We start from the raw sequence: 14,868 nt of genomic DNA on the forward strand, positions 1-14,868 counted from the left end.
AGAGGGCTGGTACCCTGAGTCCTGACTGAGGCTGTGGCTCGTCTCTGGTTTCTGCCTCCTGTGTTACACTGTTGGCCGGTGCTGAGGGAGGTTTTATTGCCCTCTAACAGCAGATATCCAAAGTTCAAGTTGCCAGCAGACCATCAGCAGTTACTCATGCACTCTGTGACCCCGGCTCCTTTCTGCAGAGGTTAACCAGGTCTCTTAATAAGATGCTACAGTATTCTCACATCATGGTGTACTCACAGCTGCTCTGTAAAACTCTGACTTCTGGCTTCTCGTCTATGAATTCAAATGTGCTAAAAGTCCTGTAGCACATTGTTGAGACAACACACGAATGAAAACAAGGCAAAGGACAAATGTCATATTTCTCCAGCCTAAGACGAGTTGATCCTTTCTAGGATCTCTATTAGCATCAACCTTTTCTTACTCAGGCCGAGGTTGTTTGGGAACACGACCTACCCACAGCTGACCAGTATTTACTTACCGTGTCACACATTCATGACACAAACAGCACATCCATGTTTGTCATGAGGCGTGGCATCCACAGTTAGCACACTCGTGTGTGTGTGACATTAGTATGGATAAACAATGAAGAACTAATCTTTTTTGGATGTCTTTGGTACGCAGCTGTAGCTCAGGTGGTAGCTCACCTGCCTGTCGTCACTCCTGGATTCCTGGAAGCACCCAGCTGGAACTCCACCTGCAACCTGTGCTACGCTCCTCTCGTTGCCCTTCGTGCATATGACCTGTGCACGATAAAGTCTTCTTAAATATCAGCTTGTTTTCTCCTCTGAGTTTGCTTTTGGGTGCGCTCACACATACTTGTGACACAAGCAGTGTTTGAAGCACCTGACATACACGGCTCTGATGGTCACTGGTGTCGCTACAGGAGATAAGAATGTGGAGAGTTTGGAAGATTGAGCAACCCAGGAAATGCCCAAGGTCAAAGGTCGTCTTCTCCTGGAGTGGGAAGAGATGCTTTCCTGAGGCCGAGCTTGAAGATGGAGAAGCTCAAAAGGAGACGAGAACAAAGACAGCAGATATTTGTTGAGCGATTTCGCCCTCTGCATGCATACAGACACATCTCTCTTTTCAACAACAAAAAAATAGCTGCTAACGGTTAGGAAGGACAAATAATTCCAGCTTTCAGTGAGTCATTAATATATTTCTTCATTTGTTCCCTCTTAGGTTTTGACAAACTGTAAAGTGACAGGAAGTGGATCACCCAGGAGCACATGTAGTCTCTGTGGATCCTTACAGAAGCCATCAGTGAGGTGCCCCTGAGAAGAGGATGTACACACTGAAAATACTGGTGATGCCAACACAAAGTCCAGGGTGGGGCCGTGGATAAGAAGCAGACGTGTGTGAGATATACTCACAGTGGTTTCTTGAGAGAAGGATGGAGGTGAGCTCAGTGGAAAGACGCTAACCATCCAAAGCAGAGCCTGGCAGAGGCTCCGTGAGAGAAACTGGTGTATCGCTGGATTAGAGTCAGTTAAATTCTGCAGCAGAGCGTGGAGTTGAACTGAGTTACTTCCACAACAAACATAGTGTGTTAACACGATGCACCCTGTCAGCGTCCCTACTGCGGCCCTTCATCTGCCGACCGTGCCCTGTTTGTCCACAGGAACAGTACTCACGAGCTTGTTTTATTTCATGTGATAATGTAATATGATGGACACATGCTGCCTGTATTCATTCATCTCCATGCGTGTTGTGGGCGTGGCCAGTGGCTGTGCTGGGTTGTATCCATTGAAGGCAGGTGATTGATCTGGTGTGCTTATCGCCCACAAACACTGCTGTGATATTTGTCTGTGTGCAGCTGCAACATGCTGCAGCCTAAAGGCAGAGTTGTGTTGCTGAGGCCGGAGTGATGACTGGCCGTCTGCTTACAGGGTGGCGGCGCGTGTGAAGTGTAACTGACTTGTGGCATCGCCGGCTCTGGACTCTGTGTTTTCTGCCTTTTGGACACTGGACTGTTTTATCCTTTCGTTGTTATCGTTGTACTGATAAATTATTCTTTAGAATTTTATTGTGTGTGTTACAATAACCTATTTGTTTCAACACCAGTCTGTTAAAAGCACAGCTGAGCTGTAAAGTTGTGTTTTAGCCTAAACGAATCACTTGGACAAAAGAAAAATGTGTGATGTTCGAAGAAGAAGGAGGATTTGAAGTGAAGCAGCTCATGAAACGCTGGAGATGGTCTGTGCTTGCTGGTGTTAATCTCCATCATATGCTGATTTGTGGCTCTGTGACCACGTGACCCGACCTCCTCCTTCACTCCTGTCATTATTACTACTGTGGAAAAATCAGAGAGTCAGTTCAATACAACGTGTCTCAAAAGGTGAAGCAGACACAAAGATATCGAAGAGCAACAGAAAAAGCAAAGTTCAGAGTCAGAGAGACTTTATTTAAATAACATATTTTTAATTTATTAATCCCAGAGGAAACTGAGTTGTCATAGTAACAAATATACATCAAACACTCATATATGAAGTGAGTGTAGAAACAGAGACACTGATAGATATGAAGATCTATAGATAAATGGGCATAAATATAAAAGGCGAACAGTGGCAGGGTGCAGTTTGTTAACAGGTAACCAAACCCAGTTACTGACAACTACCCGTCTGAGAGGCTTTTAAGACCTCAGTCAGAGCTGTAACCACAGAGCTTGAACATGAAGTTCAAAGCAGGTTTGACCTCGACTGTCATTAGAAATACAGCTTTGTGGCTGCATTGGTTCACAGACTGAGAACCAGACAGTGGTTAATGTCTCTGCTCCTTTTTAGCCTACATGCTTCAGCCTACATGTGGCGATGAGCTGGAATGTCTGGAGCGCTTTGGTGACATCGGAGTCTGTCTGTCAGACTCAGACTATCTCTGCATAAAGGACGACGAAATCTTGTCCGACTCCATCTCTTGCATCTCCTGTCAGACACCAAATGTGAGCTCAGATTTGCGACTTGAGCTTCGCTGAGAAAAGCTGTGTGGAATTATCGATGACACGTCACCAGGTGAGTGATCTGCCGACAGAAGATGGTCCCGAGGAGCACGATGAAAAGAAATACGTCGAGTTGGACTCAGTGGATGTGAAAACAGACGGACGCTTCTGTGAGACAAACCAAATGCCTGTGATTGTTTCCGACAGCGGAGCTGGAGCTCCGTGCGCAACGGGACGCAAACCCGAGGGCGACACTAAGACAGAGAATGGCACAGTTGGGAAACATGGAGATGGTGTTAAGCACCAGCACGCTGACCCGTCACCGCCACCGATTCCTTTTTGTGCAAACGCAAAGTCGGAGCGTTTCCACGAGCAGCACGAGGTGTCCAACACGGAAAGCAGCGCAAGCCTGCAGCCGGACGTGGATTTGCGCGCTAGTGATAATTATCTCGGGGAGACAAGTGAGCAGGATGATTATGAAGTGGACGATGGTATAAGTTTGGTGCTTTCTGATGACTGCATTCCGTGCGCCACGGAGGACGAATCCCATTATATTACCACGCACGAGATCCAGCTCTCTGAACTTTCTGACCACGAGGAGGACTACGAACTCGGAGTGGGCTCTTCCACGAGCTGGGACGTTGAAGAAGACAACCGGGTTTACTCATTTGCCGATTACGCTTCTTTTGATGCCGGGGGCGCGGCGGGCGCGAGGGGGCACGGCCGCCAGCCTGGCTCTCAGGGCGCAGCAGCAACAGTCAGCACTCTGCTGGAAAGTGATCCGCGCGAAGCGGCCAAATTCACCAGCTCAGATGAGAGTGTGTCAAAGCCCGAGCAGCAACGCTGCAGTGGCAACAGTGGCGGACAGATTCACCTGTCAATCAGAACCACCTCTCGAGCTATAAATGACCCCAGCAACATCCAAGAACAGGAAAAGATTCTCTATCATGCCAGGCGCTCCGGAGATGTGAGTCGCTATGTGTTTAGGGGAGTTGATGGGAAGGCAGAGACCTTGTGTGACACGGCGAAGTGTTTGGTAGCAGCGCCCGGGCGCGTACACTTTGGCGGCAAATTAAGGGGGAAAGAAGTCCCCGAATATTCAAGCGGCACGTCCAGTGCTGTCAGCGAGCTGGACGACGCTGACAAGGAGGTGCGCACTCTGACAGCCAGAGCCTTCAAGAGCCTGGCGTATCCTTACTTTGATGCCATTCATTTCAGCACCTCCAGCGAGTCCTCTGCATCAGAGCATGCCGTGGGGATAAACAGGTGGTCCACGTTTGTGGACCTGAAATATGGTAACATGAATGTGGACCAAAGTCTTGTGTCTCATCAAAGCTCAGCGGCCTCGTTTCAAATCGCCAAGAGCATAGACAAAAGGGGTTATAAGGGCATCATCAAAGCGCCCGCCAGCGAGACATTACCTCCCCACAGCGCAGCGTCATCTACAAAGAAAATAGAGCTGATGGGGAAATTTGGTCAGGGCCACAGCGGCGTCATAAGGCTGACAGAGACGCTGAATTTTCGTTGCAACGTTAAATCGGGAATTCCTGCGGGAGAACCACGCACTAACTTTGCAGGATCACGTTCCACGGATGAAGTTACCAACGCAAGCCAGAGCAGGGGGGGCGGCAAGCCGCCCTCTAAAACCATGGAAGACACGCACAAGAAGGCCGTGTTTGCTTCGAGTCTCATCAAAAATGTCATTTCTAAGAAAATGCAGTTCGAGCAGGAGCGCAAGATGGAGAGAGGCGAAATAAGCGAGCCGCAGCAGACGCCCTCTCCCAGCTTTCTGCGCCAGGAAAGCGACGACGTCAGAGCGAAGCACAACTCCAAGCTTTCCGACAGCAGCTCGGACTACAGCATAATGCGCGTGAATGAGTTAGGGGACATAGCGGATGCCAAGAGCGACTCTCGGAAGCAACAAACTGGAGTTGATACTAAAAAAGGCGCAGTGGACTCATCCAGAAGCACGCTGCATCGCAGCCAAAATAGCGCGTTCAGATGCTGGAAGGATGACGAGCTAGAATTTCAAAAGGATCCTGAAAACGATCAAACACCAGAGGACACGCTGGCCGAGGGGAGTCTGTACTCGGCGGGCAGCAGCAAACTGAAGAAAATGGCTCATTTATTTGTGCCAAATATCCAAATGCTGCCGAACGAAGGCGAAGCCACGCAGCAGAGCAGGAATTATTCTACGTGTGGACACGGACGTGGAGCCAAAGTACGCTCTGTCGCAGACTCTGCGACCACATCCAAGTCTCCAGAACTTCAAATTAACTTGAGGCGCGTCAAAGACGATAGCACCGAGCCGTGCGCCGTCTCCAAACTGCGCGCTCCTAATTTAGGCTGCAACATCATCCGAACAGATCACGCCAAATCCCACGCGCTTGCTACAGCTTTGAAGGGTGACTTTTCAGATAAAGTTCCACATTTCATGGTCCGAGACATTCGAGACAATAAGGGGAAGCTGCAGACTCCCATTTACCAAGTGAGAGACGTGCGTAAGCTGGTTAAAAGTTCGTATCACTTCGTTTCTTTGGATAACAACGAGAATAAAGCCCACAGCGCCTCCGCTGACAGACATCCAGAGCAAAACAAGCAAGTGCCCAATCAAAGCTTCAATACTGTGTCGCCTATAGTGATCAAGTGCCAGTCTGTGAACACGAGCAGTAACGGAAAACAATGTGGAAACCTTCACGGGGCTAAACAGGAGTCACCTGACGTGGACAGATCGTCTCCAGAGGGCGTCAAAAACGCATCAAGGGCAACAGGGAGCGCATCTCTGGGCCCCTCAAATAATGCCTCGCAGGGAAACACCGACCGAAGTGAAAGCAGAATATCTACAAAGAGGCAAGAAAAAGTATCGGACATCACTGATAAAAAGCCCGAGTCACAGGTGCCAAACCAGGCGGCTCTGCAAAAACTGCAGGCTGCCGTGAAAACCATGGAGCAGCTCTATGTATTTGAAAAGAACGAGTGGAAGAGGAAGAACGAGGCTCGGCCGCTGACAGACAGCCACCTGCTTTCACTGATAGCGTGTGAGGAGCATCCAGGACACGGAGAGGAGACTGCATGGACGCCCAGCGCAGACAAGTCTGCCAGAAGAAACTCCCAGTCCAGCGCAGACAAGCCCCCAGCAGGACGAGCAGGTGACAGCCTGCTGAAGCAGGAGCAGAAAGACCCACTCAAACCCCGCCCCACATCAGTGGGCTGTGATGACAGGCCTAAGTCAGTGCAAGCCCCCAGCAGTGTCAAGGCCTCCAGAACTTCAAAGACATCCCAACCGAACACCGTCACACAAACACCTTTCAGCACCAAAACCTTCGTCCCCAAACCGCCCGCATCATTCAGCATCTGTGAGAGACGGTCAGCTGGGAACGAAGACGCCGACGTGAAGGAGGCCGACGGGTTTGCACACGAGTTTTCAACTGACAGTGAGAACTACCTCGCTATTCCAGTCAAGTCTCAGCCCAGCAAAGGCAAACAGCCACCTGATAAAGCGTCCGTCTACACGTTCACCCGGTCACATCCAGCCACACCTTCAGGACACCTGGAACCTGGGCTCAGAGGGCACGAGGAGCACACAGCTAGTTACTCACCAGAGATCCCCTCAGCTACTATCTACCACTCTCTGCCACTCGGGATGCCCGCCAATCAGCCACAGGTCTACTGCTTCTCTCCAGCAATCACCCCGGCTCCCACCCTGGACCCGTTCCAGGCCACCCAGAGGAAAATGCTGCTGGATCCCAGCACTGGCAACTACTACCTGGTAGACACACCAGTGCAGCCTGCCACCAAGCGTCTCTTTGATCCAGAAACGGGTCAATATGTGGATGTGCCTATGCCACAGCCTCCCATGACACCTGTGCCCATGCCCATCTCACCTTTAGCCCTCAGTTCTGGCATTTACGGCCACACGTACATGATCTACCCGGGTCTCGTGCCGACGCCGTCAGTGATACCTGCCAGGGCGCTGCTACAGTCGCAGATGTCGGTGCAGGCAGAGGTGGACAGCAGCGATAAAAGCTCCTCGCAGCAGACCGAGGGCATGCACGTGGAGAGTCCTTTCTACATGTCCACCGGAAAGTCTTCCCAGGTAGCCTCAGGTGTTCAGGCTGCTGCTAACAGGCCACAGCAGGGCCTCTCTAGCATCAAGCAGCCTGTCATCAGCATCAGCTCCCAGCAGGGGCCCCGGATCATCGCCCCCCCCTCATTTGACGGGACGACTATGAGCTTCATGGTGGAGCACCGATGAACGGCAGGTCGTCTGGACAGGTGAGTATCTGACTGCTTCCCTTTTACCGAAGCATGTCTGAGGGCGCAGTGGAGAGTTTTACATAACTAATCTCAGAGGAACCATTTATTTATAGGATACACTGAAATATAATGTAGCCTAAAAGCTGCAAACTGCAAACTATGGAGACAGTAAGTCAGTGAAATGATCCGTGCAGTAGTTCTGAAAACATGGTGACAACAAAAGGAGGAGACAGAGGCTCACAGCACATCACATGTAGTTACTGCAGCTGATTTTATGGATGAGTTATCAAACATGTTTCTGCACACCATCGTGACCCACACTGTTCTCACCTGTCCGTGCTCGCAGAACAACGAGGGCGTCTCATTGCCAGCCTGAGGAAAAGAAAATAAGAATAAAAACTATAAATCAGAAAACAATATGGGGACTGTTTCACGCTTTAATGAATGTTTGCATTTCCTAAAAATGATGCTGACACCACACGTTTCACTTAATGCATGAAGTCAGTGATCTAACAGGATGCTGTGCATCATATCTAACAGAAGAAGAAGAGATGTGGAGTGACTGTAAAGCAGCTGCAGCTAACTAACACTGATAGATATCCTGCAAAATGCGATATCACAGCAGAGATGTGGTTGGATCAGCTGTGTGTGTGCAGCCAGAGTGAAAGGTCAGGCAGGCATTCATGTGAGGATGGAAAAGCTTCAGCTGCTGCTGGGTATCAGCAGCCGGGCTGGCACATCCTGCAGGCTCAGGCTCTTTTTATAGGAGCAGCAGGGTGAGGTTCACGTGGCTCTGACGGCTGAGCGGTACAGTGAGGGGACATTTGGAGTTCCCCTCCAGGGTCTGACCCACATACTGGAGCGCTCACTAACGTTTTTAACGTAAACAGATAGTGTGCGGTGGAAAGGCACTCGCTGTTCTACAGAATAGGAGGAAAGCTGTGCGACAAATGTACAAAACTGTTGACGTGTGCTTAAGACTCTGACGTGTGTTTCTTTGTGTCCCCACAGGGCCGAGCTGTAAGCTGGACGGTGTGGACACACTCACACAGGAGCTGAATGAGCCGAATCATGTGTAGAAACCAAACTGTGAGGTTGTGAAATCGATGAATAGTTACTCTAGTCCAGCTGTTACACTTCCTGAACTTTGCAGATGTGCGTGACATGAAGTTATGAGACGTTATGTTCAAACTGAGGTTGCTGTTTGTGGTTGCACGTTGGAGTTTGTGCAGTGGGTCTGCTGGACAGTCCGTTTTCTTCTGTTGGAAACATGACAGGTTACAGAGCTGGAGCTTTGCTGAGGGTTTTTCTGCTGACTGTTTTACTGTGACGTGTTTAGTGTCCTGTTACAGATATACAGCAGAAGCATCAAACATACGTTTCTACCCAAGCTGATAATATTTTATACTTTTGTACCTGACTCTCAGCTTTGCTGCTGCACTGTTATCAGAAAAAGAGTCGAACAGTTTCCTCTCGTGCCTCACAAACACGACGTCTGTGTTTGTGTATTTGTGGAGGATAAACCACCTCTGAGTTCATTCAGTCTTAAGAGTGGACACTGCTGTTTCTTAGAGCTCCATGGTCCCGATGCTACAGTGTTGCTGTCTTCTCCTGGGGATTTGATCAGATTTGGTTCGTGTCATGTTTCTGGTTGTGCATGATTTGTCTTTCTTTTTTTAAACTTTTGCATAAAGTAGGAAATGTTTTCTATAAGTGTGAAAGCATTTCTGCACAGCAGAGTCTCTGCTGCCTCAGAGCAGAGTCTCTGCTGCGCACAGTAAATGTTGAAGGTAGATGAAGGTGGTGGACAGACGGGAGCGTGGGAATAAAGAGGACCCGTGGATGAAACGATAAATGTGCAAAAACAACGAGGATGACTGTAGCTGTTTGCACAGCTACAGTGTCAGGTTCACTTTTACTGTGAAAACTGAATAAACAGGAAAACTCTGACTGACTCAGTTTATAACAACTAACAGTGTCACAGTTATGTTTCACGTGTTTAAATGCTATGTTTGCAAAGATAAGATGTTTACGTTGATTAGTGGATGCTAAAGGGGAAAGCGAGACGTGGAATAATTAAAGACATGAAAACTATTACAAATACTAACGTTTCTAAAGCTTCCTTGTTGTTACAGGACATAACTGTAGAATAATGTTCCCGTCCTGAGAGCGGAGGACATTTATGGATGTGCAGTAAAATCAGATTAATGGGTCTGTCTCTCTGAAGGCAGTAAAACCAAACAACACGTTTTGGTAAAAATAAAAGTACAAATTGTGATCAGATGCTGTTACTGATGAAAGCAGCGATGTTTCCATGAAACCAGAGTGAAAGTAAATGTATCTGTGTCGGTTTTATGAAATCTGCTTCACTTTGTTAGTACGGCCGGTAGAGGGCAGCACTGCATCTTAACGCGAGCTTGTGACGCGCATAAAAAACGTCACAAATGCGCCAAACAAAACGTGGACTCGAGGTGAGCCGCTCGTTCGTCTGTTCGTCGGTGCCAGGCTAACTGACCCGTTTTAGCCCACATTACAAAGTCATTTAAATGCCGCCAACGCGGCTCCTGCACGCCAGCAGCGCAGACATGACCACAGCGGTGTGTTCACAGACGGCTGACGACACCACGGGAAAGCCAGCTTCGGCGGAGGAAGACCAAAGCGAGAAGGCTGTGAGCAGTCCCGGAGACCCGGAAGACCCGGTTCTGTCCAAGAGGCAGAGGAAGAAACTGCTGAAGCAGCAGAAGTGGGAGGAAGAGCGCGAGCAGCGGAAGTAAGCTGTGGCGCGAAACACGCAGAGAAGTCACGGTGTTCTGGGAATCCATCCTACCCGTTGTTTCTACGCATGCGCACAACATGAAATTTGTGAATATAAGCTACAAACATACTCTGACGGGTAAAATTAATTGCCAGAGCGTCCTACCTTTGTGAATGTGAGCTAGAAGCATCATTTTACAGTAAGAATTCAGTGGCACGTCATCTTACCTTTGTTAATATCACCTAGAAAAATACTCTGACAGGTGAAATTACGTGCCAAACCATGCTACCTTTGTGAATGTGACCTACAAGCATACTTTAACGGGTAAAATGAAGAGGCAAACCGTCCTGGCTTTATGAATGTGAGCTACAAGCACACTCTGATGGGCACAGTTAAGTGGCAAACTGTCATACCTACTTACATTTGTGCTGGAATTACTGTGTGACAGCAGAAATGTGCATAAACTACTTACAGTAGGACGTTTTGCCAGAACAACGGCCTCCACGGGCCTGCTGAGCTGTTACACTGTGATCCACTGTGAGATGAATGTGCATGCGCACAAACAGGCGTGAGATTGAAAGCTCGTGCTGACCTTTGTCTCACACACCTCGCGTCCTTCGGTGTGTGTGAGACTGTCAAACAAAAGGATGCTGCTGCAGGACACCTTTATGTCACATTTCTCTCCATCCTTCCTCCAGTCCAAATATCCTCCCCTCTAAATCAGTATAGTTAATAATGGCACCAATGATCCAGTAATGAATTAGTTATCAGGTAAAACACAGACTGGCTCAGTGACCATCGGCTCTGACCCACTCTGTCCTGATGTGGAGGTTTGAGCTTCCCACAGTGGACCCAGTGTTCAGTCCATGCAGACCAAGCCCACACACGTGCTGAACATCATCCTCGCTTTCATGGCAGGCAGAGGCGAAAGGAGAGGAAGCAGCAGCGTCGCCTGCAGAGGCAGAATCACCAGGAGGGCGGGGAGGTCCAGAGCGCCCGCAAACGTGCGCGCAGAGAGGCCACGCCCAGCTCTCTGAGGCTGGTGGTGGACTGCAGCTTCGACAGCCTCATGCTGATTAAGGTAACCGGGTCAGAGGTGTAGGCGCTGCGACTGTGCTCCCAGAGTTCCCAACACACTGTCTGTTTCTTCAGGACGTGCGCAAACTTCACAAACAGATCCAGAGGTGCTACGCAGAGAACAGACGGGCCTCGCATCCAGTGCAGGTTGGTGCCGAGCACGTGACGATGATAACGATGTTACTGCGTTTGTTTTTGTGATGACGTTCTCAGTTGCACGGAGCAGCCTGTGGACTCGTGTGAAGGACACGAGCTCGTGCTTGTATCTGCACGTGAGGACCAACCCCCACACTGACCTGGCTTCAGTTTCACATGCACAGCATGAAGTTCACGGGTGGATCTGTGGCGTGTTTAGAGGGTGGTGAGATTCTGACACGTCTTTGAGCTGTTAGTGGTTACCTCCCTGTTTACCAACCACACGCTGTCCTAGCCTAGCTTATAAAATACTGTCCTAACTGTGCAGAGCTGAAAATACTTACAGTGCAGAAACTTTCCTCGAGCAATAAGAACACAGACGGCACTGAGGACGCTGCAGCCACGTGGCGTCAGGTAGCACATGTGCTCATGTTTACACACTAACAACTCTTCCTGGTCAAGACTTCTGACCACAGCTGAGCCAACATCTGGATGTGGATGTCGCTGCGACATGCTTTGCATCCTCTGGATGAGCTCCATGATGAGATGCTGAGCACTTGTTGGTCTCCATCCCAAACCGTCTCCACTGGCTTTGGGTCGAATATAAAATAAGAAGAGTAACAGGCAGTAATAACAGTTTTTCATGTGGCGTCAAACATCTTCTAACTCCTTCTCACGTGTCCAGTTTTACCTGACAAGCCTAGGAGGACAGCTGAGACAGAGCATGGACGAGAAGGACAAAGGCTGGGTGAACTGGAAGGTGAGCAGTCACACGTCCAACAGAGGTCTGGAACCTGCACAACGTTATGTCTGATTTCCAGTTTATTAAGTTCATGAAACGGTGGCGTCACCTGTAGTTCACACCCACAGGATGCTCAGGAGTCAGCGTCTGCCCTCACCACTTTATATCAGCTCCATCTGCACACGATTAACATGAGGCCCTGCTTCAGAGCAGGGAGCTCCAGGCCTCGAGGGGCCTGCAGGTTTTAGATCTCACCCTGGGTCAGCACACCTGACTCACATGAGTTCATTTCTCATGCTGAGGAGGTCATTTACACCTGCAGGACACTCGAGGCTGGAGTTGGACCCCTCTGACTAACATTTAAACTTGACATGAGATGGAGGGCTGTGACGATGCATGGATTTTATTCTAGATACCAAAACTCATGACCCAGGAAACATGAATTTGAAACGTTAGAATAAACATGAAGTAATACAAATTACGGTCCAGAATAAAAAGCTTGATGATTGGGTCCATGAGCCGCTCCGAGCTGACGATGACCACGCTGAAGATGCTGTGTTCAATGCCAGCAGTTTGTCACATTGATTGGTTGGATGCTGTGTGCTGTGCAGGACATACACATTAAAACGGAGCACTACACTGAGGTCGTGTCCCAGGAGCAGCTGGTCTACCTCACCTCCGACTCTCCCAACGTGCTGACGGAGCTGGATCCACAGAGGGCGTACGTCATCGGAGGCCTGGTGGACCACAACCACCACAAGGTGTGCTCGGCTCCAGACCCGCTGTAGCGTGTGGGCGTGGCTGCGCTGGCTAACCTGTCGGGCTTTGTTTGCAGGGACTCACCTTTGAAAGGGCCACAGAGCTGGGCATCAGCCACGCCCAGCTTCCTCTGAGCAGCTTCGTCAAGATGAACAGTCGGAAGGTTCTGGCTGTTAACCACGGTAAGGAGTGGGAGTGGCTTCACCCGCTGCTCTTACTCAAGTTTAATGTGCAGATATTTAAAGGATTATGTTTCCTGTATTGTGGCTCCTCCCTGCTTTAGCCCGCGGAGCGGGGAGGAGCCTCAGCTGCTGCCTCTGTGGTCTGAACGGCGCTCTCTCCTGCAGTGTTCGAGATCATCCTGGCGTACCTGGAGAAAGGCAGCTGGCAGGAGGCCTTCTTCACAGTCCTGCCTCAGAGGAAGGGGGTGGTAGCAGTCGGCCGGGACGCCACAGAGCCTCCGAAAAAAGACGACGAGACGGACTCTGATTCTGACTCTGACCCAGAAACTACAGCGCAGACGGAGCAGCGAGCTTAGCGTTGGCGCCGAGCGGACAATGCGTTTGTTTTTTTACGAGATGGTTTAAAGAAATTTCTGTTTGTTGAAAGTTTGAAGTATTTATTGAAAAGATTTCTCAGTTAATGTTCGAGACGTGGGCAGTGCAGCTGTTTGCTGTTGCAGCTGACAGATGCCACAGGGCGCGGTCCCCTCTGTACAGCCATCGATGATGATGATGCTTCAGTCTTCTACTGTTGGAGGACGAAGCACAGAAATGAATGTGAGCAACAAATAGATGATGACTTCCATTAAACGGGTCAAAGAGAGTTTGTTTTATTTTGTAACAAGCAGAAGGACGATGCATTTACATGATACGTGTTCAGGAGGTTCCCAAAGGTAACGGCTGTGATATGTTGAGTATAAATGTTAGTCTGGGTTGTAGGAAGTAAGCCTGGAAGCTGCAGTATCCATGGTAACGAGTAAATCTGACCCCAACCCAGAGGGGGGCGATGACCTCACCACAGACGCTCTAAGGAGCAGCAGACTGCAGCGTGTGAGAAGCTGCTGAGGGTTCAGACCATTTCTTCTGCAGCAACACGATGCTGTGATAACTGTTTGCACTGCTGTGCACGGAGGAACAGCTGGGCCTCACCACTGACACGAGCACATTAGTTTTAATGACGTCCATGGTAGGAAGTAGGATCCCGCACAGTCTGCGTCAGGACTGTTTATCACGCCATCGATCTCTGCAGCCCGAGCTTCACATGAACGCCGGCGCTGCAGTCTGTTCCAGCCTGCAGGTCCAAACGAATAGAAACACAGATGTTCTGGGTCAGTTTGGTCCTCTTTGCTGTAACGTGTTCGGTGCGTCTCAGCACACACTGGCAGCTTTGTTCAACCGTTTCTTTCACTCGGTCAAAGGCAGCAGGTGGCAGGAAGAGCTAATCACGTCTCTGTGCAGAGTCTGTTCCAGCCTGTACACGTCCTCCCCCACCTGGGGTCACTGCTGTGTGATCACTTTTCCTGGTAAAACATTTTTGCTGTCGTTTGAAATCGACTGAAAACAAAAGCAGTGACTTATTTACAGTTACGGACACAAACAGTCTAAAGATGGAGAACGTGTCAGAGCGATTCCCCGTGTGTGTGAAACAGATGTTTCTGTGCACGTGTTGCTGCAGGACATCACAGGTGAGTGTAAGGCACAAGAAAAGGTGATCTGACAGGAAGTCCCGAGACAGAGTTTGTGTGCATGCCTCTCAGGCTGATCGGTTTTCTCATGGTTTCATTAGTGGCTGCATGTCGTGGCTGCTGTGGTAAAGCTATGAGGAGATGGGTTAGCAGGCAGAGGGTGCCACTGGACAGGCCTGACACATTCAGACCTGCAAGCAGCGTCATTCTATGGGCAGAAATCTGAAACTGAATTTGAATAAGTTAGATTTGAATTTGAATTCATGGCTTGAAAATGATCATCACTAAATTGAAATTGCATTTTATCCTTTAAAAATTCAGCTCTCGAATAATTTCAGTTTCACTTCTCACCGTTCAGTTTGGAATTTAAATTGATGGATTTAAATCCTTGTCGTCTTTTCCTCCTCAAGCTCATCTTAAGCTCTCAGAGGACCATATGACCCCAAACACAGCAGCTGCTACTCGTGGTCCCTCGGATATTTCTCTGAATAGAAACCAGAGCCTTTTGTAAG

General features: G+C 49.3%; 2 protein-coding genes across 2 annotated transcripts; both read left to right on the top strand.

The window, feature by feature from the left end:
- The first annotated feature begins 2,787 nt into the window (after positions 1-2,787).
- lg3h4orf54 (linkage group 3 C4orf54 homolog) lies at positions 2,788-9,302 on the top strand. The gene is made up of 2 exons (XM_023155268.3): positions 2,788-7,219; positions 8,213-9,302. Exon 1 carries the CDS (start codon positions 3,003-3,005, stop codon positions 7,197-7,199), a length of 4,197 nt encoding a protein of 1,398 aa, XP_023011036.3. The 5' UTR covers positions 2,788-3,002; the 3' UTR covers positions 7,200-7,219; positions 8,213-9,302.
- A 326-nt stretch (positions 9,303-9,628) lies between these two features.
- On the top strand, positions 9,629-13,494 carry trmt10a (tRNA methyltransferase 10A). The gene is made up of 7 exons (XM_012916265.5): positions 9,629-9,971; positions 10,875-11,037; positions 11,109-11,180; positions 11,854-11,928; positions 12,522-12,671; positions 12,746-12,851; positions 13,017-13,494. The coding sequence occupies exons 1-7, from the start codon at positions 9,748-9,750 to the stop codon at positions 13,205-13,207; spliced, it is 981 nt and encodes a 326-aa protein (XP_012771719.1). The 5' UTR covers positions 9,629-9,747; the 3' UTR covers positions 13,208-13,494.
- The last annotated feature ends 1,374 nt before the right edge of the window (positions 13,495-14,868 follow it).

The sequence above is a fragment of the Maylandia zebra genome, linkage group LG3 (assembly GCF_041146795.1).
Source record: "Maylandia zebra isolate NMK-2024a linkage group LG3, Mzebra_GT3a, whole genome shotgun sequence".
NCBI classification, from domain to species: domain Eukaryota; kingdom Metazoa; phylum Chordata; class Actinopteri; order Cichliformes; family Cichlidae; genus Maylandia; species Maylandia zebra.

Bases quoted from the DNA above. Each gene is read 5' to 3' on its own strand.
- lg3h4orf54 (XM_023155268.3), top strand. From the start codon at position 3,003: ATGACACGTCACCAGGTGAGTGATCTGCCGACAGAAGATGGTCCCGAG.
- trmt10a (XM_012916265.5), top strand. From the start codon at position 9,748: ATGCCGCCAACGCGGCTCCTGCACGCCAGCAGCGCAGACATGACCACA. The intron at 12,672-12,745 runs GTGTGCTCGGCT...CTTTGTTTGCAG, and splicing joins TGGACCACAACCACCACAAG to GGACTCACCTTTGAAAGGGC. The intron at 12,852-13,016 runs GTAAGGAGTGGG...TCTCTCCTGCAG, and splicing joins GGTTCTGGCTGTTAACCACG to TGTTCGAGATCATCCTGGCG.